The sequence below is a fragment of the Agelaius tricolor genome, unplaced genomic scaffold, assembly GCF_023055355.1.
Source record: "Agelaius tricolor isolate 1412-34295 unplaced genomic scaffold, bAgeTri1.0.p SCAF_5, whole genome shotgun sequence".
Classification (NCBI taxonomy): domain Eukaryota; kingdom Metazoa; phylum Chordata; class Aves; order Passeriformes; family Icteridae; genus Agelaius; species Agelaius tricolor.
This window is the reverse complement of record NW_027269265.1, coordinates 40,954,206-40,981,247: the sequence shown is the minus strand read 5'-3', so window position 1 is coordinate 40,981,247 and position 27,042 is coordinate 40,954,206. Positions and strand designations below refer to the sequence as shown.

Here is a 27,042-nt window from a genome sequence, read left to right as displayed (position 1 = left end):
TGCCTGCCCTGCCAGTCCAGAGCCCTCCTTGCAGCTCAGCCATGCTGCTCTAGTGCTCCTGCACTGCAGCAGACACGGGCTTCTTCACCTCCAGCCCCTGAGGGCCCTGGTAGGGATGAACTGTTTCCATGGGAGGGGCAGAAACTCTGGGATGGAGGCCCTGATGGCAGTGCTGGGAGGGGATGGTGTGCATCCCAAGAAGCAACTCTCATTCCCTGGAAGCAGGCTCCCTGACCTTAAACAGTCACGCTAACTGCTGAAGTGAAACAAATTGCATACATCTGCATATGGATATGCCCACACTTCCTGTAACTGGAGATGGACTCAAAGTTTCAGTGCAAAGTTTGGGGTGTCTGTTTCTAATCAAACCTAGAGAAACCTTGAGTTACATATTGTGAAGATCTCTAGGGCAAGGAGTTGATGTGACCACCACTGCACCCTTACAAGCCCGACAGCAGAGCTTGGTGCCTCCTTCACTGCTTGCCAATCCATCCCTGCCCTTGTAGCAGTAAAAGGAGGATCTTTTCTGACTTCCCACAATTATACCCTGCTCTCACAGTGCCTTGGCTGCCTGCTAGACCATAAACACTCCCAAACCTTCCCTGAGTCACCCAAGGATCTGCCATGGGACAGTCCAGGATAAATGGGCATGTGGGCTCCAAGCATCTTGCAGCTCCTTTTGGGCAGGAGGGATGCCTGCATTCCCACTTCTGCAGGGGATATGCAAATCTCTTTCAAGTCTCATCACATTTGTCCTGGGAGCCCTACGGAGGAGAAAGGAGGTGCAGGAGACTCAAGACTGTGTTCAGCTGTGGCCATGAGGTAAGGCCCTGAGACAGCAAGGCATTGCACTGCTCTGCTGACACACTCCTGGAGGGAACAGTCATCTTTATCATGCTGTCAGAATGTTTGGATTCACAGCTTGTATCTGTTTTGTTCCTCAGGTGTGCCATTTTGAGAGGGTGCTGAAGTAAAATCTTTGCTATGTACAATCTTATCCATGGAATTTAATTTAGAGCAAAGTCAGTTTGGTGCATCCACAGGGATGGAGATTAGGACATTTCCAACACACAGCTTTGGGTCCAACTTGAAATGGTAGGTCTGCTTTGCACAGCACATGCATGAAAAGCCACAGCTCCTGCCCGATAGGCTCCTTCACACAGATCCTGTGATGGCAGCCCCACAGCCCACAAGGCTGCAGGAGAGCAACATGGCCAGCACAGGGCAGGGACATGGCCAGCACAGGGCAGGGACATGGCCAGCACAGGGCAGGGACACAGCCAGCACAGGGCAGTTTCCCCTGGGCTGCAGGTAAAAGAGCCTGCTGGGTCTTGGCACTGCTAATGTACTGCTCTGGCAGCATCTTGTCCAAGTTATTACAGTCTCAGCGGAGAGCTGATGCTACCCAGTCCTGGGAGGCTTCAAGAATAGCCTGGAACTCCTACTGGCATGTGGCAGCTCACAGACATTGTCTGCCTGTGGACAGCCCATGTCCAAGGAGCACAGCTCAGGTGGCATGGGGCTGCACCAGCCTGCCCCTCTGCTCCCACACTAAATGACATTGGGGCCTTCTGCCTTCCTGTCCAAGTGTGGGCACAGGGGTGTCCCCCCCTGCCCACCCCCAAATTCCATGGCCCCCAGTGCTGGCCACTGCAGGGTGCCTCTCCTTGCCTGCAGAGGCATGGTCTGACTCTTCATAGCAATGGCCCTTTAAAATAAAAAAGCTCTTAATGTAATTCTTTCAACTCTTGCTTAAATACCAGTGCTAAAATTTTGCCCTGGGAGGGTTCAGGCAGTGCATTTACACTTTGCATTTACACCAAGGCAAATTTGCACCACAGCCCAGCCAGCACACCTCATGGACTTGGCCAACTATAGGAATCTTATCCAACTCCTGTGATCTTGCCTTAACACATGCTGAAATGATTATGCTTGTTTCTAAGCTATCTGTTGCAGTCTTCTGCCTCCTATCTGTCATTAAAGTCTAGAAATCAGCACAAGACTATTATTTAAAAAACATCTACATTTTGGGTTATATAGGAAAAAACCAAAATTACTGAATTGTAGACATATAAAGACCCAAATACTTAGTTTATTTCTGTTCAGAGAGTCAGTGCTCTTGCAGTCTGCACATGTAGAAAAGATTTTAACACTTTTTTAGTTGTATGTGCCATCACTGATTTTATTTGCAATGATCAGATGCTTAATCATACTTTCACTCCTGTGCCCAACTGAAATGTAAAACTGGGCAGCATCCATCTCTTAAATGCAGGTGGTATAATTCTAGATAGGACACAAACCATTGGCTTCATTCTGGGAGCTGCAGTTACCATTTGCTGCTAAGCAGAAGCTGGTTGGAACATCTCCATTCAGCTTTGGATAAGGATGAGTATATGGCCTGTCCATCCCTGCCAGATTGGGCCCCCTTTGGCTGATTCTGCAGAACCTGAAGGAAGGCTGAATATGGTCTATGCTGTTCCTCTGCTCATGGTACAACATTCCCTGACTTCCCATTGTGCTCAAGAGACCGCTGCATGAATGTTCTCATCTGCATGGACACTGTCCATCTCTGCTGAGCTTGTCAAAGCTGCTGGCACTGCTGCTCTGCTGCTGCAGCCTCCTGAGGCTCTGCAGCAAAGTGGGGACACATTCAGTGGTTACTCGTGGTGGAATTCACAGACTAAAAATAGCTGTGAAATACCTGGTCACCTTGGGGAGCTAATTACAGGCAGAGTGAAGTCCCACAGAAAAGTCTACTTGTAGAAGAATTAAAAGGGAAATGAGTGTTTCTCTCTACTGTGCTCCTCCTCACCACACCTAGGAGTCCCCTCTTTGAGAAGAGACTTATTTTTCTGATCAGAGCATACAGCAGGAACAATACTAAGGCCTGGAGCAGAAAGGTCTAAAAACCTCCTTCTGTTCCTGAAAAGCAGTCTGGAGACAGTGTCAAAGGTCTCACACAGTAAGTCCATGGGTGGATTTTTGGTGGCCCTGAAGCCAGTGTATAACTTGAGTCTCTGGCTCTACCTCCACTGTGTGTCTGGGAGATGTTTCTGTGGGACTCAAATTCACCTCATCCCTGGCTGCACTTAAGCCCTCTTGTTCCTGGCTGGCTAGTTCTCCTGGACTAAATCACTGTATGAGTTTGGGGACAGACAGCTTGATAAACATTAGCTCTAGTGCTGCTGAGAAGTTTACATCACAGCAAGCCTTGGGAATATGCAATATTTACTTGGGAAAATTGCTGTTCCTCTCACTTTTATTCTGAACTATTTTTTTTTTTCCTCCAATACAAACATCTGTTTTTGAGGGCATGTGTTGCTTTATTGCCTGATTAGCTGGATTCACACACCCTGTGGCTACTTGGGGAGAGCTCAGCATTGTCTGTACAAATGCAACATGTGCTGCTTGCTCCTCTTTCATGTTTTTTAAAGGACGCTAACAAAACTGGCTTTTACATAAACAAATCAATTCTGAAAACTGCATAGAAGCTGTGGCTAGAGAAAAAGGCACAGCTCATTCCCCAAGTCCTTTTTCATGTGGCACATCCATCTGAAAAGCAGGAAACTGCTGACTAGCAAATTTTGAAGGCACAAAAATGCTTCTAGCAACCTGCTGCAATTGCAGTTGACTTTCTGGCTCCCAGAACATGATATAAGGAAAGAGCAAGAAAATGTACTGCCATTGCCTCCATGGAGAGGAAATGAAACTGCTCCATTGAATGGGGGTGATCAGCTACAGGTTTGCAGCATGCCAGGCCATGTGCAAAGTTTGAAAGTATGACAGACAAGTATGGGTCAGCTAATGCATTTTAAAATGTCTCATTTCCCACATGTCCCACTGGCGTGTCACAAACAGCTAGGAAAAAATGGTGGATTTCTGCTCCATTCTACTTGGGTCTCTGCCTAAAGCAGTGCATGTTAACCAAAAGCCATCTAGAACCTCTGAACTGATATATCCCCAGTGACTACCAGCCAGAGAAGATGGACAAGGCAGACAGCTATGAGAAGGGGGCTTGAAAGGTCTTTCAGTTTCCTCTTGGCTCTGGTTTTGATACCTTTTGGATAAGTAGTCTCCTCCTTCCCAAGCAGTCCTGCATGCCTTGCCATGACAGTGATCACCTGAGGGTCTTGGTTTTTCCTAAGCTACTCAGAACCAGATGTAAGCACCTAACTACTCTGAAGACTTAGCTCAGTGCTGAATGGATGAAATATGTGATTTCATTAAGAAAAAAATCAGCCTCCCTAATATTGGACACAGTATTGAATGGTGTCATCTCAGTCATAGACACATACCTACACACAGAACAGACAGGTCCTCAGTGCTGTTTGCTGAAGACTTATGTTCTCCACAGACAGGCACTGTAGGGTTTTGCACACCTTGATGCTCTGTCCCAGTGTGGGAACTCTGTTCTGCTCCTGTCTGAGCTGAGTTCTCCTCCTGGGACATCCTTATTGGCTGTCATCATCTGGAGCAATGTCTGCCCAATCCACCAGGTCTTTGGGATCATTCAGTTATCCCTCTGTTGTGTTGTTTTTAGAAAAATCTAGATCCAGCAAGGTTGCTGCTCCTCTGCTTGGCTGCTATCTCCAGCTGAGTTAGTGACAGTAGCATCTAAGGCAGCTGGGATTCAGCTCCCTCCCTGTGCTGGGGCCCTGTGAAGTCAGGCCCTGCACCTGCAGCAGGGAGAGGGAAGCTGTGGAGCTCTGGGGCTGACAGCAGTCAGTGCCACTCTGTGCCTGCAGTAGCACCGAGTGCTGTTCACATGTGAGTGACAGCTGAGGTCGATGCAGAGCTTAGGGCTAAGCGCTCGCTCTGAAAGGAAGAGCATAAGAGTTCCCATCAGATGCAGATTTATGTATTCATCTTAACCTTACCCATGTCGTTTGGCCACTGCAAGGATCTGAAAAGATCCCTCCCCTGAGCACTGCAAGAGAAAAGAGGGCTCTTTTCCACAAGCTGTCATCTTCTCCAGAGGTTTCCGCTGCAACCACTCGGTGCCTCTCTCTTCCCCACAATATGCCTCGCACATTTTCCCCACAATTTCCACCCCAGGCTGTGTGCTGGATGAGCAGGACCTCTGCTCTGACAGGGTGAGAGGGAGGTATGAGGCAGTCATGCAACCTTCCACACTTCAATGTGTGTGTTGCCTTCCATGCTAACCACACACCAAGTGAGACCCCACCGGCCATCACCTGTCACAGAGGGCAAAAATCAGCCATCTAGTCAAGGAGGGAGTGGGGGATTCTGCTTCCTGCTGGTGAGGAAGGCTGGGGAGACAAAGCTGCCTGAAGGGAGATGATCCTTGCTCTGATGTCTGGCTATGGCACAGTTTAATTCCCTGCTGCCAGCTTGCAGAGTGATTCACCCCATCCTGTGGGTCGGTGCCTGCCTGGACGCTGTTCACGTCATTGGGTTGGTTGGTCTGTCTGCCTCTCTCTGCATTCTTCTGTCTGTCTGCTTTGCAAAAGCAACCTCTCTGCAGCAGAGACAGCCAAGCATTGCTGAAGTTTAGCTGCCTCCCAGAGGTGACTTCTAGTGGTCTGTTTTGTGCTGCTGGTAGCAGGGCCAGACCTGCAACCTGAAAATTGCTGACTGGGAAGAGGGGCAGTGGGAGGGAGGTCAGGGCCATTTTGTAATGGGCTGGGCAAGAGCTCAGCTGCATCTGCATTATGAAGTCCTGATTCAGATTAATGACAGATGAACTTCAGTGGCTTGTGGGCCCTGGCCAGGGCAGGGTCCAGCAGGCTCTGCCAGGCTGAAGCAGCCAGCCTGTGGCCCTAGTCCAGCAAGGCACTGCAGCACATGTGTGTCCCTGGACTACCCTTGTGCTAAAGTGCAGCGTTATGTACTTCAGATGGGCAGTCAGGAAAGCCCAAACAAATCTTCCCAACACTGCTCCCATGATGCTCTTTGTGCTTCTCAGTTTGGGCCCTCAGGTGCCCCCACGGAGAAGACCTGGGGACTGCTGAGTCCGGATGAGGTGCTGTGGCAACCCATTGGAACCCAAGTAAAACACAACTCAGGGGGATTTGAGTGCTACCAATTACACTTGGAAACTGGAAAGCAGGAGTGATAGAAAGCTGGAGTAAAAGCAGAAAACAACCAAAGTTGGCTGAACCTCACAGAACCACAGAAAGAGTTGAGTTTAAACACTGAGACAAAGCTTGGGCAAGATTTCTTAGCAAAGCAGTTCTGTTGTTCTTTAGTTTTATGCAGCTGATTAGTAAAGAAAGGCCCAGACAAGGAAAAAAAACTTTCAGCCCTCCCCAAACCTGCCTGTTCTTGGAAGAACATCTATAATTTAATTCCATTTCAACTGCACATTGCAAAACTCAAGGCTAGCCAGGTCTGGGAAAATTCCTATGAGCACTAGGCTTTTAGAAGCATTCCAGAAAGAAATGAGGTTTCTGGCTACCAAACCCACTAATTCACCATCACTGGGCCTGGGCAACAGACTGGCATCAGCTTTTACTGGCAGAGAGTAGTAGGGCAGCAAAATCCCAAAGTGAAGCAAGAAGCAGCACAATCAAATTGGGAACTTGCCAGCCAAGAAGCAAGACACAATAACTGATCCAAAAAAGTACCTGAGAGCAGCAAGTTGTTTCCCCTGACCTTTACACCCTCATCATGAGGTGGGGACAGTACTGCAGCCCCACAGGTGTTTCCTGCAGAGGAGATGCTGATGCCAATTGGGGTGGGAAAGCCCAGACTCCTGACATGGTCTGAAGGTGGCAGCAGCAATGACTGGTACCAGGGACTCATCCCTGGTCTCCATGAGCCTACATGCAGTGCAGGGGGTACACAATGACATCAAGGTCTCTCTGAGCTTGAGAGTTGTTTTGAGGTGTTGAGGAGACATGGCTGCACTGCGTGGCCTGGCCATGAACCACAGGGTGTCTACACCATGGCTGAGGAGAAAGGGCAAAGACAGAAAAATCCATCTAAGACTGGCTTGCTTGGAAACTCCAGTTGACCCTGACACAGTCTAAACAAATATTTTTTTAAATTACTCAGAATGCCCTGGTCTTCTTATATGTATCCCCAAAGACTGTCATAAAATGTCTGCAGAAAGGACTCTGTGAACCTCTGCTGCCCTGCTCTAGAGGCACATATTTCAGCTCCAGTCAAACTGAAGTTTAATAAACCCTTGGCCTCTGTAGGTTCCCTCCAGCCTCTGCAGCAAACAATTCTCCCCTGCCTCAGTCTGGCTCTGGGTCTGTGTCCACCACTGGTGTTTGCCATGAGCTGCCAACACCGCTGCAGCATCTGATGGGAGACCACCATTAGATGTGAGTGCTATGCCCTTGCATCTCACAGTTTTTTCTGCTGGGGCTGTGAGGAGTAGGGAAAAAGTATTTGAAACTCTCCTTCATTTGCCATAAGCTCTGAAACATATATACCAATTTAGGACTTCTCTGGGGCTATAGCTCCACATCCTTCATAACCTGGAAGAGAGAAGGTATATGTTTACTATAGAGTCAGGATAATCTAAGTGAATTATTTTGAATTATTCCAATAGCTGACACAAGCCACTGTGCTTGGTAAAATTCTGGGAAACCCTGCTTGCGTCATGGTTTAAGTGCAATTCTTTCCTCATCCAAAAAAATACTTATGTGTTGTTCAATAATCCCCTTTTAATGAAGTTTTGAAAATTCATCAAGGAGTAAAATTGATACTCCATGACTTGACCAATTACTCTCATGAGACACTTGTGCAAGAGCCTGAACACATGGTTCCCAAAGGAAAAGGATGAAAATGATTTACAGAAGCAGTGAGGCAAAGGTTTATTGATAATGAGGCACCAAGAGGAAATGGAACGGATGTGCCTAAGATTCCTCTAGTAAATGAACAACAAATAGTACTCACAATCAGCAACTTACATTTTTAATTTTGAGCTGAGAATAGCAACATTCACAGACTCACAGATTATTCTGAGTAAGAAGGGACCCACAAGGATCGAGTCCAAGTCTGACATGAATGGCCCATATGGGGATTGAACCCAAGATGCAGGTCAAATGACAGTTATTAAGGAAAAAAAATCCATTAAGTAGTACTGAGCAAGGAAAACATCCACAAAAGTGTGCTCTCACTTGTGAAAGGGGAGTCATGAATTGCTCAAAGGGTAAACTGTGCTTGTCAAGTAATTCAGAGAGCTATGCACTCTGAGGTCAGAGAAAGGGATTTCATTTCACTTGAGAACTACTTCACCTTGCAACACATATAATTGTCACCAGGGGGGAAAAATGAAATTTAAAAAAAAAAAAAAAAAAAAACAACCAACCAAAAAAACCCAGAAGTAGGTTTGCTTGAGCCAAGAGCATTTGACCTTTACTTTCTACTCCATCTCTGAGAGTTGGTTATTTTCCCAGACTGTGCCTGGTGAGCTGCATCCTCACAGTGACTGCCCATCCTGCACATACTCTCCAGCTAAATACTTCTTGCTTTCTGGGTCTTTGGATCACAGACACTGCACCCCTCTCTATGGTGAACACTTCTCTGTTTTCTCATCATCACCCAGTGTTGGCAGGTGATCATTATTTACTGCCTGGCACCCACACCGTGTTCAGCAGTGTCATCTGGGCTCCCCACAGCATGCACAGAACTGTGCCAGGGAGTCCCACAGCGATGCCTGAGTCACAGCAAGCCCCGTGAGGTGAGGCACTGCTATTTCTTGTGTTGTGTGGATGGCAAAGTGAGACAGAGCACACAACACACACACCATCTAAGCCTGAGTTTTAAAAAGTACTTAGCACTGTCTAATATTTTTGCAGCCTGGAGGTGACAGTCCTGTGCCTCTCAAATGCCCTGAATCATGCAATACCTTTGCATCCTGGCCAAGTAGATCTAAACCCCCATCCAATCCAGCACACTCCTTCAGAACAAGTTTCTGCCACATCAAAATTCCTTATTCTTATCCCAGCATTTGCTCCCCTTCATTGCCTGGGTCCAAGCAAGGCTGGACCACCTACCGGGGTAAATGGCCACTGCAATAAGAGTAGGTTCAGACCTGGCTGAAAACACTTCCTAAAACATGAGAAATCTGCAGTGTCTTTAGGTGTGAAACTCAAAGGTGTCACAACTGAGACAGTTCAAACCACAACTCCTTGTGGCTAGTTGCTGGATAATCTTTCAGAGGAAAGGCACAAAACACATTTCCTACCCAAAGCCCAGCTCCACTGTAAATATGATGATCTTGCTCCACAGCACAGTGCAGCAGAACTTATGAAAAAAGTCATCATTGGATTTTTCCTGACATGGAGAAAACAAAAATGTGCTTAGTTTTATTTTCATTCTTGGAAATGTCTTAACTGATTCGAAGAACTTAAAAAAAAAAAAAAGTATTATAAAAACAGCCAGAGGCAAACAACTGCTGTGGGAGCTTTCAGGCAAGATTGTTAAATTTTGATTAAGTTAGAAGAAACTGGATGCAGGATTGTGGTATGAAGTGTCAGGCAGTAGACACAAACAACAGTGACTCTGGTAACACATTTTCCTAACAGAAAACAAAAAAATCATGACTCTTGGAAGGAGAGAAACTCCTGGAGCACCACTAGTTCTCAACCAAACTGGATGATTACATGAAGGATAATGACCATGAAAATCAGCCTAAATTAGACAGCTGAGTTCATGCCCACTTTTGTGTTTGCTTCCAGTTAGCATTCCAGAACAGGATCATATTGACATGAGTGACTACAAATGTGAAGTAAACATTAGCAAACATTTACAGAAATTGTCTTTAGGAACTTGTGAAAAGGAATATTTGTCCCAGAAACCTGCTTCTGCCAGAGGTGCTCATCCAATCAGGGAACAAGGTCTCATTCTTTGTGTCCACCTTCCACTCACCGCCACAGAAGCCCTTCCAGCTGCCTGCTCCTTGCACCAGTTCACCCACACACACACAATCTGCTGACCAAAGATTACTCACAATCATCATCCCAACAACAATCCTGTGTCCCAGACAGACCTCAAAAACTCATATCATGCTCACAATTTGCAAATAAAACACACGGGGTGTTCATCCCTCCTGCTCCCTGTCTCCCAAAATACTTCCTTAGGGGAGCCTTATTTTGGGAGATACCTCATCTCCAAAAAGGTGGCTGTGTGCTGACATGGACCACAACTCAGAAAGTCTCTGCCTAGAGACATCATGATGCCAGTGCCACAAGCAGAGCTTCAGTGCTTAGAAGCTGCCTTTTCTAGCAGGGTGGGAAGCAGTAGGAGGCCTTAAAAGCAGATGGAAAGAGTGACTGCAGACAGGACAGCCTAGAGGGGAAAATAAAATACACAATCAGAAAACATGGGCTGGAATCAATACACCTGGAAAGCACTGGTTGGAAAGGTACATGCTCTTTCAGTTTCCTAGATGAGAGCAAGATCCCTTTTCACCAGCTCTTTTCCTTTTCTCTTCGGAAGCAAGCCTGTCTGCAAGGGTCTGGAAAGGTTGAAATTTAGGAAGAACAGATAAAAACTTCAGTTTCCAGTGTCTGAGAGCTCCTGGAATTAGTGGAGCCACTGGGCACCAGCTGGCCTCTGTTTCCCCAAAGCATCTCCAGCTCATGGGCTCAGGGTGCTTGCATGGAAAGATGCTGGGGCTGCAGTGGGGTGCTTTCTCCTTCCTTCTCATCTCAGGCTAGGCTTCCCACACACTGCCTTCTCAGATTTACTATCTCACAGTACATTTGGGTCATGAATTTTTGGATTCATGAGGAGCAAACACGCCTGTGTGGGAATGTGTGATTTCTTCTGCAATTCATTTGGTTTATAGGGCTCTCAGGAGAAAATATACAGTTGGATGTAAATAATAGGACTCCAAACTCCAAAACCCCCTCAGTGAACACAGTTATGGGTATGTAGCTTCCAAGAAGCCAGGGTTTTAGAGCCAAGGTTTTAGTGCTAGAGGAAAGTCTCCATCCCAAAGAAAGGAGCACAGCCCTGGGCTGTGCCTGCTGGTAATGAGAGATTTGCCTGGCATCAGGGACCCTCTGAGTATTTGCTGCTTCTGTCCTCTGTTTTCCAAAGAAAAGACACAGCTTCCTGACTTGTCTTAAACCACATTGTTCTTCCCACTGACATCTCCTACAGTTCATGAAGCTGAGGCTTATAAACTGCTATACAGTCAAATTTGCTTCAAACTGTAGTGCACTGTGGACTACATGACATGAGTTTTTGACTTTGTCAAGAACATGATCTGACAAACAGAAAATGAAAGGTTACTTTGTCTCCTGTCAATTGATGGACTGTGGTGTTTGGATGTTACAGTAGGAACCTTCATAGATTATTACCAGGCAGGGAGAGTCTGGAAGGCTGTGTACCCTCTTTTTGTTTAATGGTTTTTGCCCCAGGAGAGCTGAAGGCTGTGAAGCAGGACTGCCTGCCTGGAAAAGGGGTGGTCTGACATCCCTTTGGGCAGGACACCATAGGGTGAGGAGCAGGTCACCTCTACCACGGTGCTACACTGCTATGACTGTCATGCTGCCAGCTCCCCTGCTTTCCCCTGCCACCTGGGCCAGGCATGCTCTGGGATGTGCTTTGGGCAGTCCTCAGGGCCCATGCTCATGCCACGGTGTTAATACTTCTGGCACAGGACTGAACAAAAGGGAACTGCTTTGCTCACCACTGTCAGGCATACCTGCAAAAACATGTCCTGCTCAGCCTCCTTCCAGAAGAACACAGCCCCATGGACCTACTTCATGCCAGACATACAGGGAGGAAATGCCAGAGCAACCAGTGTAGCTATTTACACACTCAAATCACGTTTTCCTACTGGGACATTTTCAGAGAGCTTGGATTGACTTTGCTCCCACTGAGATGCCACCACAGGCTTTCAGCTGCTGCTCCCTTTTCTTTTGAAATTCTGAGGAGGAGTTCTCAGCAAAGTTCTTGGTTTTAATGAAATCTGTGGGCTAAACGAGGCCATTCCCTGTTTTTCCCCAGTGGGGAACTAATTTCAACCAGACTCAACACCCTTGGCTGTATTCTTGGCTTTCAGGACCCACTCAGTTACCCTCATAACTTCTCCTTGGCCAGGACCCAGTGGCCTCTTACGTGTTAATGCATGTATGTGGTCAGTGCTACAGACCATGGTTTATCTGCTGCAGGCTCCTAATATCTCCATCTCCGTGGGAGGTGCAATCAGCCAGATTAACACACAAAAGCATACATCAGAGAACATTCACATTGCCTGAGGCAATATTTGCATCAGATTTTCTCTAGAAAAACCTAGGCTGTTCCACTTGATTTTTGCAGAGTCCAGATAGGCCAGACTTACAAAGTCTAGATTTAGGAATTTCTCATGAAGACTGTGCTATGTTTGCTGGCTAATGTCTGAAAAGGACAACTGGGGTCAGACAGCGCTTTCCCTTTACTCTGAAAGTCATTAAAACCCCACAGAATAGACAAAGGGCTGGATCAGTCCTGGTCCTTTTGTCACTCTCTTGTGGAGTGTCTGGGGTGTGATTCAGTTGCACACTCATGGGGTTTTGGTGCTGTGCAAAACACATTCAAGTCTCTCAGATGCTGACACAGGGCAGGTACCCAAGCCTTGAGGAGCAGCCCAGGGAGAGCAGGGAGTGTAAATGGAGGCATCTCGGGCCGGGAGGCATACAATTGGCTCAATGCCTTCTCTCAGCACCAGCCAAGCTTCTCCTCCCTACTATCTTTAGGATGCTGGATACCTCCTATTGCCTTTACTAGCATCTGACAAACCTGTCGAAATACTTTGGCATCAAAGCCTCTGCCTTGTTCCATGCTCTTTGTGTCTTGGTCCCCAAATATGGTGAAAAATTCAGCCCTTAGAAGCTTGGGTGCTATCATAGACTCTTGGTTCCTTTTTGGGTAAACTTCAGGTCATTTTCTAAAGAAATCCATAGCTACCAACAAATATTGTCTGGCAGATTCTGTCTCAGGCAAAGGCCCAACAACATCAACAACAATGAATCGCAGTAAGGTCCCCAGGAGACACTGCTCTACATGGCTTCTCCCCATCTTTGGGGACCACTTCAGAAATACAACACATGCAAGAATAGCATCACACCTCCTTGTAGTAATTTGACATCATCTGTCTGCATTTTCCTCAGAACTGGCTCTCTCATGGCTTAACTAATGACTTTACAACTTCAAGACATCACAGCAAAACATCAGAACCTCTTTTTTGAGTGTTTTGGTGATAATGAGCTCCCACGAGTGCTTGTCGTACATTGGTTTATTTTCCCATCTCCTATACAACATTTCATCTTTAAATTCCAAGCTTTCCCACCATGACCAGAGAGCTTTTGCCTCATTCATCTGAAAAGAGTCAAAAAGCAGACAAGGCTGCCAAGCGAGGGTTTGATTTTTTTCATCGCACCTTGTTTGACACCAGGAGCCTTTTTGAGGAACACTCCCTCTTAGCTCCATGAACTCCTCTTGCAAACTTACATCTATGGATGAAACAGGAGAGTTTTCATTCTTGCACATTGTGGAAGAAGGAGGTAAAAAAGGATGTAGTCTCAGTTTTTTCTTGCTGCCCTGCTGAGGGAGGTATCTGCACCAAAAAAAAGAAGCCTTTGAACAAGGCACTGGCAGAACTAGTCTTTGGTGACTGTGCTCTTGTGTCAGTGCAGTTCCGACCCCACAGGCACCCCCAGCTGTGTTCAATGGAAACTGCTTCAGCCTGAAAATGCCTGGCTGCTCTCCTTTCACTGTCAGGGTAGCTTTCTCTTCTCACAAGGGGCATGTGGAGCTTTTGTAATCCTGGCAAGACTTCAGCTGAGCCTCCAGGAGCAGGATCAATGCCCTGCAAGGCCAGACAGGCTGACAGTTCTGTGCTCCCTTCCTTGACATTGGGGAAGCACTGCTTCTTTGCTCCTGGCTGAGTTTGCCCAGGGTGCATGTTATGCCTCTCCTCACCTTGCTCTGGGTTCAATTTAGCTTGGCAGCCTGGAGCTCATGACAGCCTCTTTATAAAACACCATTGGTTTCTGCTAAAGGGCTCACCCCTGACCAGGACATGCCAGCTGTACCACAGGCTCTGCGTGGCTGCCTGTGCAGTACCTGCTGGCTCGGTCTCTTGAGGGAGGGCTGCTCTACACAGGGGATGGCAGACCCATGCTACAGTATTTGATGGACTTGTGCTAACATGAAAGACATTTTCACCTCCAGATATTCACTGTGGAAACCAAAATGAGCCTAGTAAGGCACATCCCAGATATTATCTAGTAATGGTAAGACACAAGCACCCTCTGGTTAATGTATCACACAGCAAAGCTCCTGCTGGCTTTCTTCTCTAACCAGGACAGCTGATGAGGTCCAAAAAGCTGTGTAGAAGCTCAAAGAGACAGCTCAGGGCCTGCCCACAGAGGCAGGCACCACCAACAGATTGCCCAAACCTCCTTCTTTCACGAGCCATGTTTTTGAAGGAACACACCACAGGCTGAAAGCCCTGGTGCTTTCAGGACTGACCAGGTCCCAGCCCCACTGGTGTGTATGCTCAGTTTTAGTTCATCTCCCACCTTGGCTATGCTGAGCAATTTCCTGGATCCCAGCAGTCTGGTCTGCTGCATGCATTTTTTGCCAGCAAGGACACTTTCCTCAGCCCTTGCCTTCCCTCAGACCCATGTTGGACTGTCCCATCACCTCCCTCTCTAGTTTCCATGACCAACTGCAGTAGGGTTTCTCCCCATCTTTGAGGACCCACTTTAGAAATACAACACGTGCAAGAAAAGCATCATACCTCCTTGTAGTAATTTGCCATTATCTGTCTGCATTTGCCTCATAAACAGTTCTCTCACGGCATGACTAAAGACTTTACAATTTCAAGACATCACAGCAAAACATCAGAACCTCTTTTTGAGTGTTTTGGTGATAATGAGCTCTCAAGAGTGCTTGTTGTACATTGTTTTATTTTCCCATCTCCTATACAACATTTCATCTTTAAATTCCACACCTGAATGAGCACCTGAGGTGCCTGTAAATTACACAGGTGATAAACCCCTCTCCTGCTACTTGACTATTCCCATTGCCCACCCTCTGAGGTTGACTGCTAACAATGGAGAAAAGGGTTGTTCAACCAAGAACTCCAATTTTTACCATCCAGGCCAAGGAAAAGGGGATTTCCAGGACAACCAGCCACAAACCCAAACTAATTAAAGGCCACAAGGGAACAGCAGGGTTCTCTGAGTACCAACTTAATATCCAAACCCAGGCACAAATAAGTTTTATTATAGCTTCAACTCTAACTTAAAACCAGCATCACTCAACTCTGCATGTACAGCTACAGGTTCCTACTTTTCCTGAGCTGACTTTGGGCCTTTCATGATTTTTATGATTTTTATGAGGGTCTGTCCTAACCAGCCATGTATTTATAACAACCCTCTCTGTGGATATTTCCCCTCGCCAACAGAGCCACAGTTAAGTGAGTTGCTGTGCTCATGTTTGATGTTGCAGCCAATACCCTATTGCTTTCTATTCTTCATAAGTCCCTTATGAAGGGACTTAGCTTTCTAATAGCTTGAAGTGGTATGATCTGGATGGAAATACTCATTTCTCTAGCACAAGAGCTCATACCTATATAAAGCAACCAGCTTCCCTCTCTTCCAGTAGCAGCTTTCCAACTTCTGTTCAAGAGCTGAAATGCAATATGTAAGCTCTGCCACAAGCTCCATGGAGTGTTTCTGGCCTTCTGCACATTCTGTCTAACTGTCTGGTCCATCGGCTATTTATCTTGGAAGTCCTCACTGGAGATGTGAGAAACACAAAATGTCTGCAGGTCCTCTGCCAATTTGGGTAGGTTCTTCTTCCTCTTGCCTTCTAGCATTTGGCTATGTCCTGTCTAGCTCAGAGTGATATCTGGCTCCAATCTGCTTATGAAGGTTCAGACCAAATCTTGATAAGCCAGGTTATGTCTATAGTGCAGGGCTTCTCAGCTCTCAGCTATGGGTCCTTGCCACATTTGTGCTCCTGACTCTACTCCAGGAAGAGGTCTGGGCATGCACCATCTCAGGGAAGGCTGGAAAAGAACCTCAAGGTGCTCCAGAAGGTCTCCCTGCCTCATGAACTGCAGCACTGTGGCCCAGGCTCCAGGGAATACCCTGCCCCACTGTTTGGCCTCAGACTCCCCTCTGGGAACAGGCTCTGCAGAGCAAGGCTCTGCCCATTCCCCTTTCCAGCTGGCCTCACAGTGGGAATGGACATGCATCCGCCTCCCATGCAGTAATTCTTGAGTGGCATCTCTGGGGCAGGAAAAACCTGATGCTGTGGGCTTGTGCACACACACTGGAAAGGACTGGTCTCTCAGGTGACCCATCCCCATCTGGCAGACCCAACAGCCTGAGAACAGTTCCATGCCCAGCAGACTGGTACCCCTGTGAGCCTGTGATATAATTTTTGAAGTGCTTTTCTTTTCTTTCAGAAACCTTGCCGTGGCATGGGTCTCGTATTAAGTTTTGGGCTGACCAATATTTTTCTGTTTCCCCTGTTTTGTAAAACTACTTCTGGCCTGTGTCGCACACATTTCTCAACACCTTGCAGAGTTGTGGTCTTGCAGATGGGGCTTCAGATCTCTCTGAGCACTGTTCCAGAACAGAGTCATTCTCTGATTTTTTTTGACCCTTTCTGGGAAAATTCTCAATATTGCACTCTTTCCCTTTGCATACTGTACAACTTTGGTTTGCTTTGATTTAATTTTGGTGTAAATTTCTTTCACTTCCCACCGCTTTCTGAGTAGATTAGATATCTGCAAGCACTTTTGTTATCTGATCTCTCTTGCATCAAAAGAATAAATACAGTTCCCCATTTCCCTTTTTGGAAACAGCATCCTACCCTAAAACTGATGTACAGCTCCCAAGTGAACCAGTCAGTCACTATCCAAAGTCCCAAGAGGATTGCTTCTACTGCAGGGAGGAACTGATGTGACACAAGATATTTCTTTTAAGCAGCAGTGCTTGCGCCTAGAGCCCAGATGGGGAACAGCAATCAGATAGGAGTTATATTGAGATCTTACAAATTTATTGTATTTCCCCTCAACACCAGTCTGCCCAAAGCATTTGTACTCTCATTCCCCATTGATAACACTTCTCTGATGGGCCTTGATGCTGTTGACTCCCTCCCTGCCCTCTGGTTTTGCAGGGTTGTTTTTCAGAGTTCCGCTGAATAGAGGTGGCTGTTATGTTAAGTCCCACAGAGTTTGCAGCCAGGCTCAGCATGCAGCATACAGTCTGTGGGTGAGTAAACCTGCTTACCTTTCAGGCTGCAACACTAGCTCACCCACTGCCTTACAGATAATGAACCTATTAGTTCTTGCTAATAAATAATATATTTAGAAACAATATTGATTCAACCATCTGTTTCCAATAAGAAGATTAAGTGTAAAAAGGATAACACTTAAACTGCATCTTCATTAAAAAAAAAAAAATTAGATACAAACAGACTTAAATAGACATTTAGTACTGAGTTGGATAATGCTACAGTCTTCAGTCAGTGCAGATGAGAGACCATAGCTCATGATATTCCAACTTGTCATGACTAAGTCCTGCTGGGACCAGTACGCAGCAGCTACAAAATGTTGAATCACAGATATTCTCAAGGGAGATATAAGGAATTTTATACTGGTGGGTTCATACTTAGATAGTTCATAAAATCTGTTGCAGACCACCTTCCATAATAATGCTGAGTCTGTCACTGCTTATTTCCCATTCAGGATATCTTCTCTTCTTCTTCTTCTTCTTACCCAGCCTCTCCTCATTCATCTCTTCTCCTTCCTCTCTCCATCTATTTACCCTATTTCTCATTGATCCCTCTCTTTGACCAAAAAATGACCTTAGAATTATCATGATGATCACAATTGCTCTTTCACATTGTATCTACTTATGTGACAGTCAAAATATGAAGATGATTTACAAGCGTGAATGAAAAATATGGCCAAGCAGATTCACCAGTATGTATAATAGCATTGAATCATCTGAACTTACACAGAAAATAAAGTGGAGATCATTTATTTATTATGTGTAAGTAGCTTTCCTCCTTTACTTATGAACTTTCCTTTACAAGTTGAGGCTGCTGAGACACATGTAACTGTGATAAATTGCTCTGACATTTTATTAATATGAAATATTCCCATCCATCTCCTAGTAAATGTTTCTCAAGTCACAGGGGTCCTATATCAGCTGCATTGCCACTCAGGCTTCTCCTAATCCACAACTATCTCTTTTTTCCATTTGAAAATGTATCTACATAAAGATATTAGACCTGTGCTTTCCAACATGATTAACAATTGAGATGGGATTTTTTTTTCAGATGTGTAGGAGTAGTACCTCAGAAACATATGACTTTTGGGGCAGGGATTGCTCAGCATTTTCTGAAAAGCATAACTCATATCTTGTGTTGGCCAGTTTAGGTTGCCTACACTGATGAGTTACTTTTTAAAGATTAGACCATTAACGTGGATTGGCAGGTTGCGCCTGTTTTGCATACCGAAAAATACGAGGATATGAGAACACACTGATTGCTTTCAGCTTTTTGCACAGAATAAGGACATGGCTGTCAAGAAACCTGAGTTAAAGCCCCTACAAAATCACACATGGGACCTCTACTCCATGAGTTTCTGACTCCAGCAGTGGCTCCTTCTCAAGCCGGCTGAGTGCTTCTTTCTGCCTGAGTCACGGCCCTGCAAAGGTCACACTGATGCCACTGAGTGGCCACAGCTTCACCTTGCACAAGCCACTCGGGTATTCCAAGAGTCAGTTTTTCCAACTGTAAAATGAGAATAAAAACTTCTTACTGCCCCAAGACATATTCACACTTTTAACTTGAGAATTGCTAAACTACAAAAATGCCCTGAACAAGTAATAAAGCATCTTAAGGACTCCAGGGAGAAAAACTGGCTAAAAGGCCAGGAACTAGGGTGACCAAATGTACAGGTCTGGAGATGTCCTTTAGCAGCAGACCTTGGCTCCGAGCCTCTCAGACATCACCTCCCTCTTACAAGGGAAACTCATCATGGCTGTGAACGCAGGGCTTGGAAAATGAATAAATCCTCACGATCTGAGGGATTGAAGTCTGTACATTAGCTCGCCTTAAACCGTGGGTGCATTTAACTTGGGAGGTTAGAAACCACAGCCAAAGAAATCTCTTTTGATTCACAACTTGTTTTGAGCAGTCACCCATAAAGCAGCCAGTGAATCACTCCAGCCAGTTAGTCATGCAACCACACTGAATGTACACTCAAAAGGCTGCACAAAATAAACAGCCTGCAGCTCCAGATAACACACACAGAGCTCATTTGCGCTATCTGGCATCAGCATATATTGTTAATAGGACTCCTACACCAAACCCTTAGGAAAAAAACGCACTCAAATAAGCATCTCCAAATCTCTCTCTACATCAGTACTTTTCTCGTCTGCTTCGCTCTGTGTTTCTTTCAAAATAATTAAGACTAGTAAAAGTTTTAAGACTCTTTCTCTCTCTTTCCGCACCTTCTTGTCGCTGGTAAAGTCCTGCTGGGTTTACAGGCGTGCGCTGCTGAAGTGTAGGGCTAAAGCGGAGTTAATTCCAATCAGCAGCGGACAAGTCGAAAATAAACAGCTCTAGTGCGAAAAGAAATCTTCCTGCAAGGAGGGAGCGGCGGGGATACAGGGGGAGGGAGTCTCCCGGTCCTTTGACACATGAGCGTTATAAACAGCTCGGGTCAGGAATCCTGTAAAAGCCTCCAGCCAGATCTACCAATTCTACGGTCCAATTCAAGAGAAGCGCAAAACACCTTTTGGAAAGAGCCGCGAATAAACCTTCCTACGCGGCCCTAGGGGTAAGGAACATGAGCCCTACCTTCGCGTCTGGCTCCCTGAGGAAATCCCGCAGGTTTCCGCGGAGGAGATCCCGCACCTCCGAGTGTCTGTTCAAACAGAGGCTTAGCCAAACTCCTGGCGAGAGCTCCCTCCCCTCCCTGGGAGGGTGCCGGAACCCTTGAATGGCAGATCTGGTGGCCCTATTGTGGAAAAGAGAGGGCTATTGCCAGGGCGGCGTCAGCAGCACGCCGGGAGCCGGCGGCCGAGCCTCGCCGTGCAGCCGGTCCCACATCAGCAGCAGGGAAGGGCCGGCTCTGCCGCCCTGCTCCCTGAAGCTCGCCTCGCCTCCCGCCCTCCTGGCTCCGCTGGCCGGCTCCTGCTCCCTGATGCCAGCTTGGATCACGTCTCCCCTTGTCCCCTTGCCCCGCTTCCCCACTCGCGCCTGCCTCCCGCGCACCTCTCCCCTTTATAGTCCCGTGTTGCTCCCCGCGGGAATCCGGGCAGCGGCATCTGCCCACCCCGGCGGAGAGAGCTGCGGGGGCAGCGGCATCTGCCCACCCCGGCGGAGAGAGCTGCGGGGGAGGCCGCGCACCCCGCCCGCCTCCCGCCCGAGCCGGGAGCCGAGATCAAAGCCGCGGGGAGAGGGAAGGGGAGGCAGGACCGAAGGGCCGCGGCATTTCGGGACACCCCTCCCCAAGCCCCTGCACCCCGGGCTCTCGGCGGGCGAGGGGCAGGGACCGCCATCCCCCTCCTGGCAGAGCCGCTCCTGCGGAGATCCTTGGCAGGGCGGCCCGATGCCGGTGCGGGGACACGGCATCGCCCGAGGTGGGGGAGCCCCAAGGGGAGCACACGGCCCCCGTTCCTCCCTGGGCGTGCGGCTGTGGCGGAAGCCGGGGGAAGGGGGCCCTCCGCGGCGAGCTCCGCAGAGCCCTTGAACGCCGGCGGGGGCTCCGTGCGGCGCCGCGGGGAGCCCCGAGCGGCCGGCAGCGAGCGGTCGGTCTCTCGCGGGAGGCGGAGAGGGACCGCCAGCGAGCTCGTTCCTGCCGTGCCTGCAGCTTACGTTACATCGGGGAACGAGGAGGGGGAGAAAACCATTAAAAGTGTCAATTTAAAAAGCATGCGGCGAGCCTCCGATTCCTACAGCAGTGGCTTTCTGTACTTCTAATAATAACGCGCTTACGGCCGCACTTTTTATTTGCTAGCTAAATAAAAAAAGTGGTCGTTATTTGCATAACGGGGTACTTAAAGAATTTCCCCTGTTAGAGAAAGCCGTTTCCTTTCTCCTGTTTCCTTTGAGCAAACATCCCCATCACGTTGGCCTTCACTCCCGAAAGGATTTTGTTCCAGCCGGAATTTCTAGACAGCAATATACGTATACGTTTCTGTGTGTATAGGGGTATGTGAATACATATGTTTCAAGAAATATAACTTACTTCAGCTCCACGCAGTAGAAATAGCAAGTCAGATTACTACAGCACATAAATCATCCAAAAGCTTTTTCCCCTCCTAAGCCAAGATATATAACCTGTTCTCAAGACTAGAAGATATTGAAGGTCTCTTCAAACCTTGAAGATTCTCCCATTCTGTGACTTTTTTTTAAGAATTCTGCTTTCACTGCCCATGCCGGTTTGTGGAACAACCCGTACCCCTGCTGGAGGCAGGGAACGCGGGGTAAGCAGGGCGAGGCTGCCGGCCCGTCGCAGGGCAGGGGCAGCGGGCGCCGGGTAGGCACAGAAGGAGCCGTGCCGGGAACCCCATAGGGACAGGCTGGCAGCCGCCACTGCGAGGGGGCCGCGGAGAGCCCGGCCGAGAGCCAGGGCCGCCGGTGCCGCTGTCCCTGCCAGAAGCCGGGCTGGAAGCGCTCCGACGATTGCCGTCCGTGTCCTCCGTGTATTTACGGCCGCAGCTCTCCCTGGCCTATATTTATCCGTACAATGCAGTGGAAGGTCTTAGATCTAGAAATAGAAGCCGAGGGCAATAGATGGTAGGCTCGGGCTTTTTATAACTCAAAAAGACTTGTTTATTAAAGAAATAAAATGAAATTATACAACTAAAAAAAGGAGGGGACACCCTGTCCCTCCAGCAAGCCGGGTGTGTGCCATGCTCGCCGTGCCCCGCCGGCCCGGCCCCCGCCTGCTCGGCTCCGGGCTCTCCCGGGCCTCCACAGCCACCAGGGGAAAGGCGAGGGCTACAGGGCCGCCGTGCGGGGAGCAGCACCCCCAGGAGGGGACCGGCCCGGGCGAAGGGCCCACGGCAACGATGGGTGCGGGGGGAGCCGGCCGCCTGGGTATCGCCTGGCGGGAGAGCCTGCCTGCTGGCTGGCCTCGGTTTCTGTTTTGCTTGGTTGGGGTTTGTTTCCTCTTATTTTGGGATTTTGTTGTTTATAAAATCGAGGGGTTTACAGTCACGGCGTCCCACCACTCCAGCATCCCGCTCAGGCCCGGACAGCAGGGGATGCGGGGAGCCAGCGGCTCCTTCACCTCGGCGCAAGGCGCACGGCAGTACCAGCACCGAAGCTGCGGCGGGTGTCGGCGGGAAGCAGTGGGACAGTCGCCTGTCCCCGGCTTCCCGAGCGATCCTCTCCGGGTAGCTCTCCTGACCGCCGTGAGCGCCGCGTGTGCGCTGCTGACCGCGCCCGTGCCCGCTGCGGAGAACGAGCACGGCTTTCTCTTGCCCCGGGCTCACCGCGCCGGGGGGATCTGCCCCGACTCCGAGGTTTCCCCGTCCCTGCAGCCCCCGCGGGGGTTCCTCGGGCACAACTCCTGCGCCCGGCGCGGTGGTCTCGCGGTTTGGGAAAAGGCGGAGAGGCGCCTATGGATGTTGCAGTCGCTCTGCGAAACCCCGATCTGTTATTAGAGAGTCTCTCCCTTCAACCATTAAACACTATTATTATCGCTATTGCTATTAATTATCCTTGCCGAACCATGTGTCTCTCATTACAGCCCACCGTCCCCAGCCACATCACAAGGGGCTCGCAACGAGCGCGGTCTGGGCCGGGCCGGGCCATCCGCCGCCGCCGGGCTCCCACTGAAGGAGAACCCCGAGCCTCGCTTGAAAATAAATCAGGGGAACCCCGGCGGTGTTAGGAAGGCAATAAACTCGTGTGATTCTACCAGGGGGTTGTAATGTGTCATCACAGGCTATGCCGGCGCCCTGGGCCTTGCAACCTACAAAAACAAGAGACCGGTTAGCAGAGAGAGGATGTCGGGGCGGCGGGGAAGGCACGGGGGACTGACCTGCGATCCCATTCCCAGAAGGAGCGGGGAGCGGTTATCTCCTGCACAGGCCTCAGCCCCACAGGTCTCCCCGGTCCCACCGTGTGTCCTTAACCGCGGAGCCCGGGCTGGTCCCAGAAGGCCTCCGCGGATGCGGAGCGGGCCTGACGCTGGTGGGGATTGTCCGCTCACGGGGAAAGGGCAGGGGAAGAGAGGGAGCGTAAGAGAGGGTCAGCTCTGATCAGCAAATGTGTGCAAGCAGCCCTCAAAGAGAGCCCTCATGCCCCTGCGCGGCCCGGTGAGGAGATCCCACCCGCGGGAGGATGGCTGTGCCACCGGGAGCGGGAAGGACCCGCGCGGGTCCGGGCGCAGCGGAGCTGGGCTATGCCTGCGGCTCCTGGGCACGGCTGTATGGAGAGGACCTAATGTCCTTTTCCTGTGAAGGGCGGGAGTCACCTGTGCGTGGGGGAGCTGGGGCTGTGGAGCTGGATCCGGGGACACCTCAGCTGCAAGTCCGGGGCGAGGGACGGCACCTGAAGGCGACCTGGCAAGCCGGGGTTTGGGAGACAGGTAGAAGTAAGTGAGGGGCCTCTACCCTCTTTTAAGTCTAGAGATGGAGGGAAAGGGTAAAGAGGGCAAAGAGTGCTCAAATGACGGCAAGTAGCCTAGAAGTGGGATTGCTGGCCTGACCCGGACCTCTTCCACCTCCTCTGTGCCCCCAGTCCGTAGTCATTGTCCGTCTTAGGGTCTCCTTCGAGACACAGTCCTATAGGTGTCCTTGCCTTTGGGACTAACGCATCGAGAATGTGATCCCGTCAGCGGAGACGCGCTCTGAATCTAGGCCGGGACAGCCCCTCTGCCCACTGAGAGATCACCGGGAGGGAAAGGAAGAGCTTTCCTTTCCACCTCCTCTACTAAGGAAAACTTAGGGGGTTTATTTGTTTCATTGTTGAATTTTTCTGTTTGTTTTAAGGGGGAGCTGTTTGTTTGTTTTGCTTTTCCCTAACTGCCCCGATACAGCGGAAACCTCCCGAAAAAAACCTTTTAAAGCCACGGTCGGAAACGACATAAGAAGCGCCCCCGTTCCCGGCTGTACTGTCGAGCGCCAGCGCGAGGGAGTGTCTTAATTGCCGCTAATGACCCACGGAGGGGATGCGAGGGGGTTATCTGCAGCCGGGCAGAAATCAATTAGTGGAGCGGCAATTAGAGGGGAAAGTGAGAGACAGGAGAGGCCGTTACCGCAAAAATGACGATTTCGGCGAAATTTCCCAGAAATTCTTTCTGCGGAAAACAGTCCCCGCGGAGAATACATTGCACAGCCCGGCGCTCCGCTCTTTCTTTCTGTCCCGGTTTCCACGGAGTTCCCCGCATTGCACAAGAGCTAACTCTTTGCGGGAGCGCATCGCCCGCAACCCCAAACTACGATTAAGATCGCGGCGAAGCGGGACCCGGGGGAAGGGCGGCTTCCCGCGGGCATCGCGGGCTCCAGAGCCGGCTGGGGACGAGGATACTCGTGGGGCACGGCGGCCCCCGCTGCGGCGAGAGGGGGCTGCGCGCCGGAGCCGGGCAAGGTCTCCTTGACCCCGCTAGGGTTTGTCCTGCCAGGCAGCCGCCCCCCACATTCCCGGGAGGTGCTTCCCAGGCCCGGGAGTCTCTCTCCGCTTCCGCCTGCAGTGCTTCCCCGCCGCACGCCAAGGACTCACCGTAACAGGGGACCTGCAGGGCTCCGTTGTGGCCGCTGCTCTCTTGCAGCTTGATGTTGGTGTCCGGGGGGGTTTTGCAGGGGCCTCGCTGCATATAGAGGTGCGGCGGCTGCTGCTGCTGCGGAGGGTATTTGTTAAAGGAGGCCGGAGAGCCGGCGGAGCCGGGAGCCTGCACGCTGCCATCCAGGGACTGACATTCCTGCTGGCTGTAGCGGCTCCGGCACTTAGTGCTGCTGTCACCAAAGCCTTGTCCTTTGCTGGCCAGGAAAGTAGGGCTGAACTTGTCACTTGCTTGAAATGCCCTAAAAGGCGAGGAGCCTTCTGTGTCCTGGGAGGCTGCGTTGTAGTAGGAATCCATGGCAGCCGGATCACAATAAGAAACACAAGTATCAGCATTCATTCCTAAAATTAAAAGGCCCGAGTGTCCTTAATGCGCTTGGAGGGGCACCAGGAGCCACTCTTTCTCTCTCCCTCTCGCATAGACACACACTCACAGCTGGGCCGGGGAGCTCTAAGAGGATTCAGATGTTTGTGAAAGCTGACCAGATCTCCAAACCCCCTTAAGTTCTCGCACAGTAAAAGGGGTCTTTTTCTTTCCCTCCCTCCCTCTCTCACATACGCTTGCCCTCCGTGTCTCCCTTCAAACTACATTCTAAAGAGGCTCTTCCCTGCGCTTTCCCCCCCACCACATAGGAAAAAAAAAAAAAAGAGAGAGAGGGAGACCTCTCCCCCAATTAATATGTAGATGATGACAGTGGAGGGGAGGGGGCCTAGGAAGGGGTGTGTGTGAGTGTGTGTGTGTGTATGGGGGTGTGTGGAAGCAGAGGGAAGATGGAGGTCATATCTTTTGCGTTAAAAAAAAAAAATAAAATAAAACAAACCAGAAAAACAAACCAGCCCCTAAATTTTTATGATTATAAACCAGAAAATCAAGCAGATGACATAAACTCCACGAAGGGATGAGTGCGGCATCCGCGTCGGCGGAAGAGCCGGGGACGATTTAATGGTCGTGACACGCTCTGTTCGCTCCGTCTCTCTCCTCTGCTCACTGCCCCAGCTGTGGGGACCCTCGTCTCTGCGACCCCCTTCTCTCTATTAAAGGCAATACGGATTTTCCCCGCAGCTATCTGCCTTTAAGCCTCCCCCTGCCCGTTAACCCCTTCAGGGCCGACAGCTCTGCCAGCGCTGCCGTGAGCCGTTTCTCTAGCGTGGCACGGCGGTGCCGCGATCGCCCTGCACAGAGCCGGGCGAACTCTTCGTCGGGTCTTGCCACACGTTTATGATGGTCATTATTAATTTACCTCTAAAAACGTGCTCTCCTCAGGTGTAAAACTACTGGATCCGAACGGGAGGGCAGCAGGGACGGATTTTAACAGGGTCACCAAGCACACAGAATTGGACCAAGCCTTCGGGATTGCCAGAGGTGACTTGCAAAGGGACAGAGGCTGGCAGGAGCCCTTTTTGGTTTGAGGGGTCAATTACAACCCAGAAAGAGCTTAAAAATAAATCAATACTCACCTTTCGTCGTCCTTCCCCCCCCCCCACCATCAACCTGATTCCTCTCCTCCCCCAGTTAACTCCTGCTACCCCTTACTTACTCTTACTCTGCCTTCCTCCCATCCCCACATCTGGTTTCCATTGCTCACTTACCTTGAAGTTTTCAGTAATAAAGATATTATGCAAACTAAATCCACAGTTCTCCGGAAGAAAAGAAAAGAAAAGAAAAGAAAAGAAAAGAAAAGAAAAGAATTTAACGAAATAAAAGAAAAAACGAGTAACAGAACGGGAAGACAAGAAGAACCTTAACCCCTTCGGGGGCGCGGGCCGCAGCGGAGCCGGCAGCGGGCGGGGAGCGGGGGCACCGGCTGCTGCTCTGGGCTCGCAGCGGGTCCCGCCGGGCCCGAACCATGTGTCCTCCCTTCCCCCGCGGAGCTTCCCCCACGCCGTGCAGAGCGGGGCACTCGTGCCGTTCATCTGTGTATGTGTATATCTGGGGGGAGCGGGATGCGGCAGAATGGGAATGTGACCCCCGAGACGGCGGCTCGGGAGGGGCCCGTGGCCACCGCCACCCTCCAGGCCTTTGCTCCTCGAGCAAGACCGGCACCGCCGTTTTCATTAGCTCGGATCTGACAAGAATAGGCGCCCACCCCTCGCCCCCCAGAAGCAGAAGGGATTTCTAGCGACGTCGTCATTAAAAACAGCCAGAGACGGATTCATTTACGAGATTTTAAACCATTTTGCGAGTTTCCCTCAGAGCAGGGCCGGGCTCGCTGAGTTTTCTAGTCCAAGAAAGCTTTCAGCGGATTTGCCTTCCTTATTCTCTTTATTACCTCTACTTAATTATTTTCTCGTCCTTTCTTTCTC

General features: G+C 49.6%; 1 protein-coding gene across 1 annotated transcript in view; it reads right to left on the bottom strand.

Moving 5' to 3' along the window:
- The window catches only part of ALX4 (ALX homeobox 4), a 44,175-nt gene extending 17,367 nt beyond the window's left edge, over positions 1–26,808 (bottom strand). Inside the window, exon 1 of the mRNA XM_071427576.1 lies at positions 24,679–26,808. Within this exon, the coding sequence (XP_071283677.1) occupies positions 24,679–25,078 (400 nt within the window). The 5' untranslated portion in view covers positions 25,079–26,808. The remainder of the gene's footprint in view (positions 1–24,678) is intronic.
- Between the last annotated feature and the right edge of the window lie 234 nt (positions 26,809–27,042).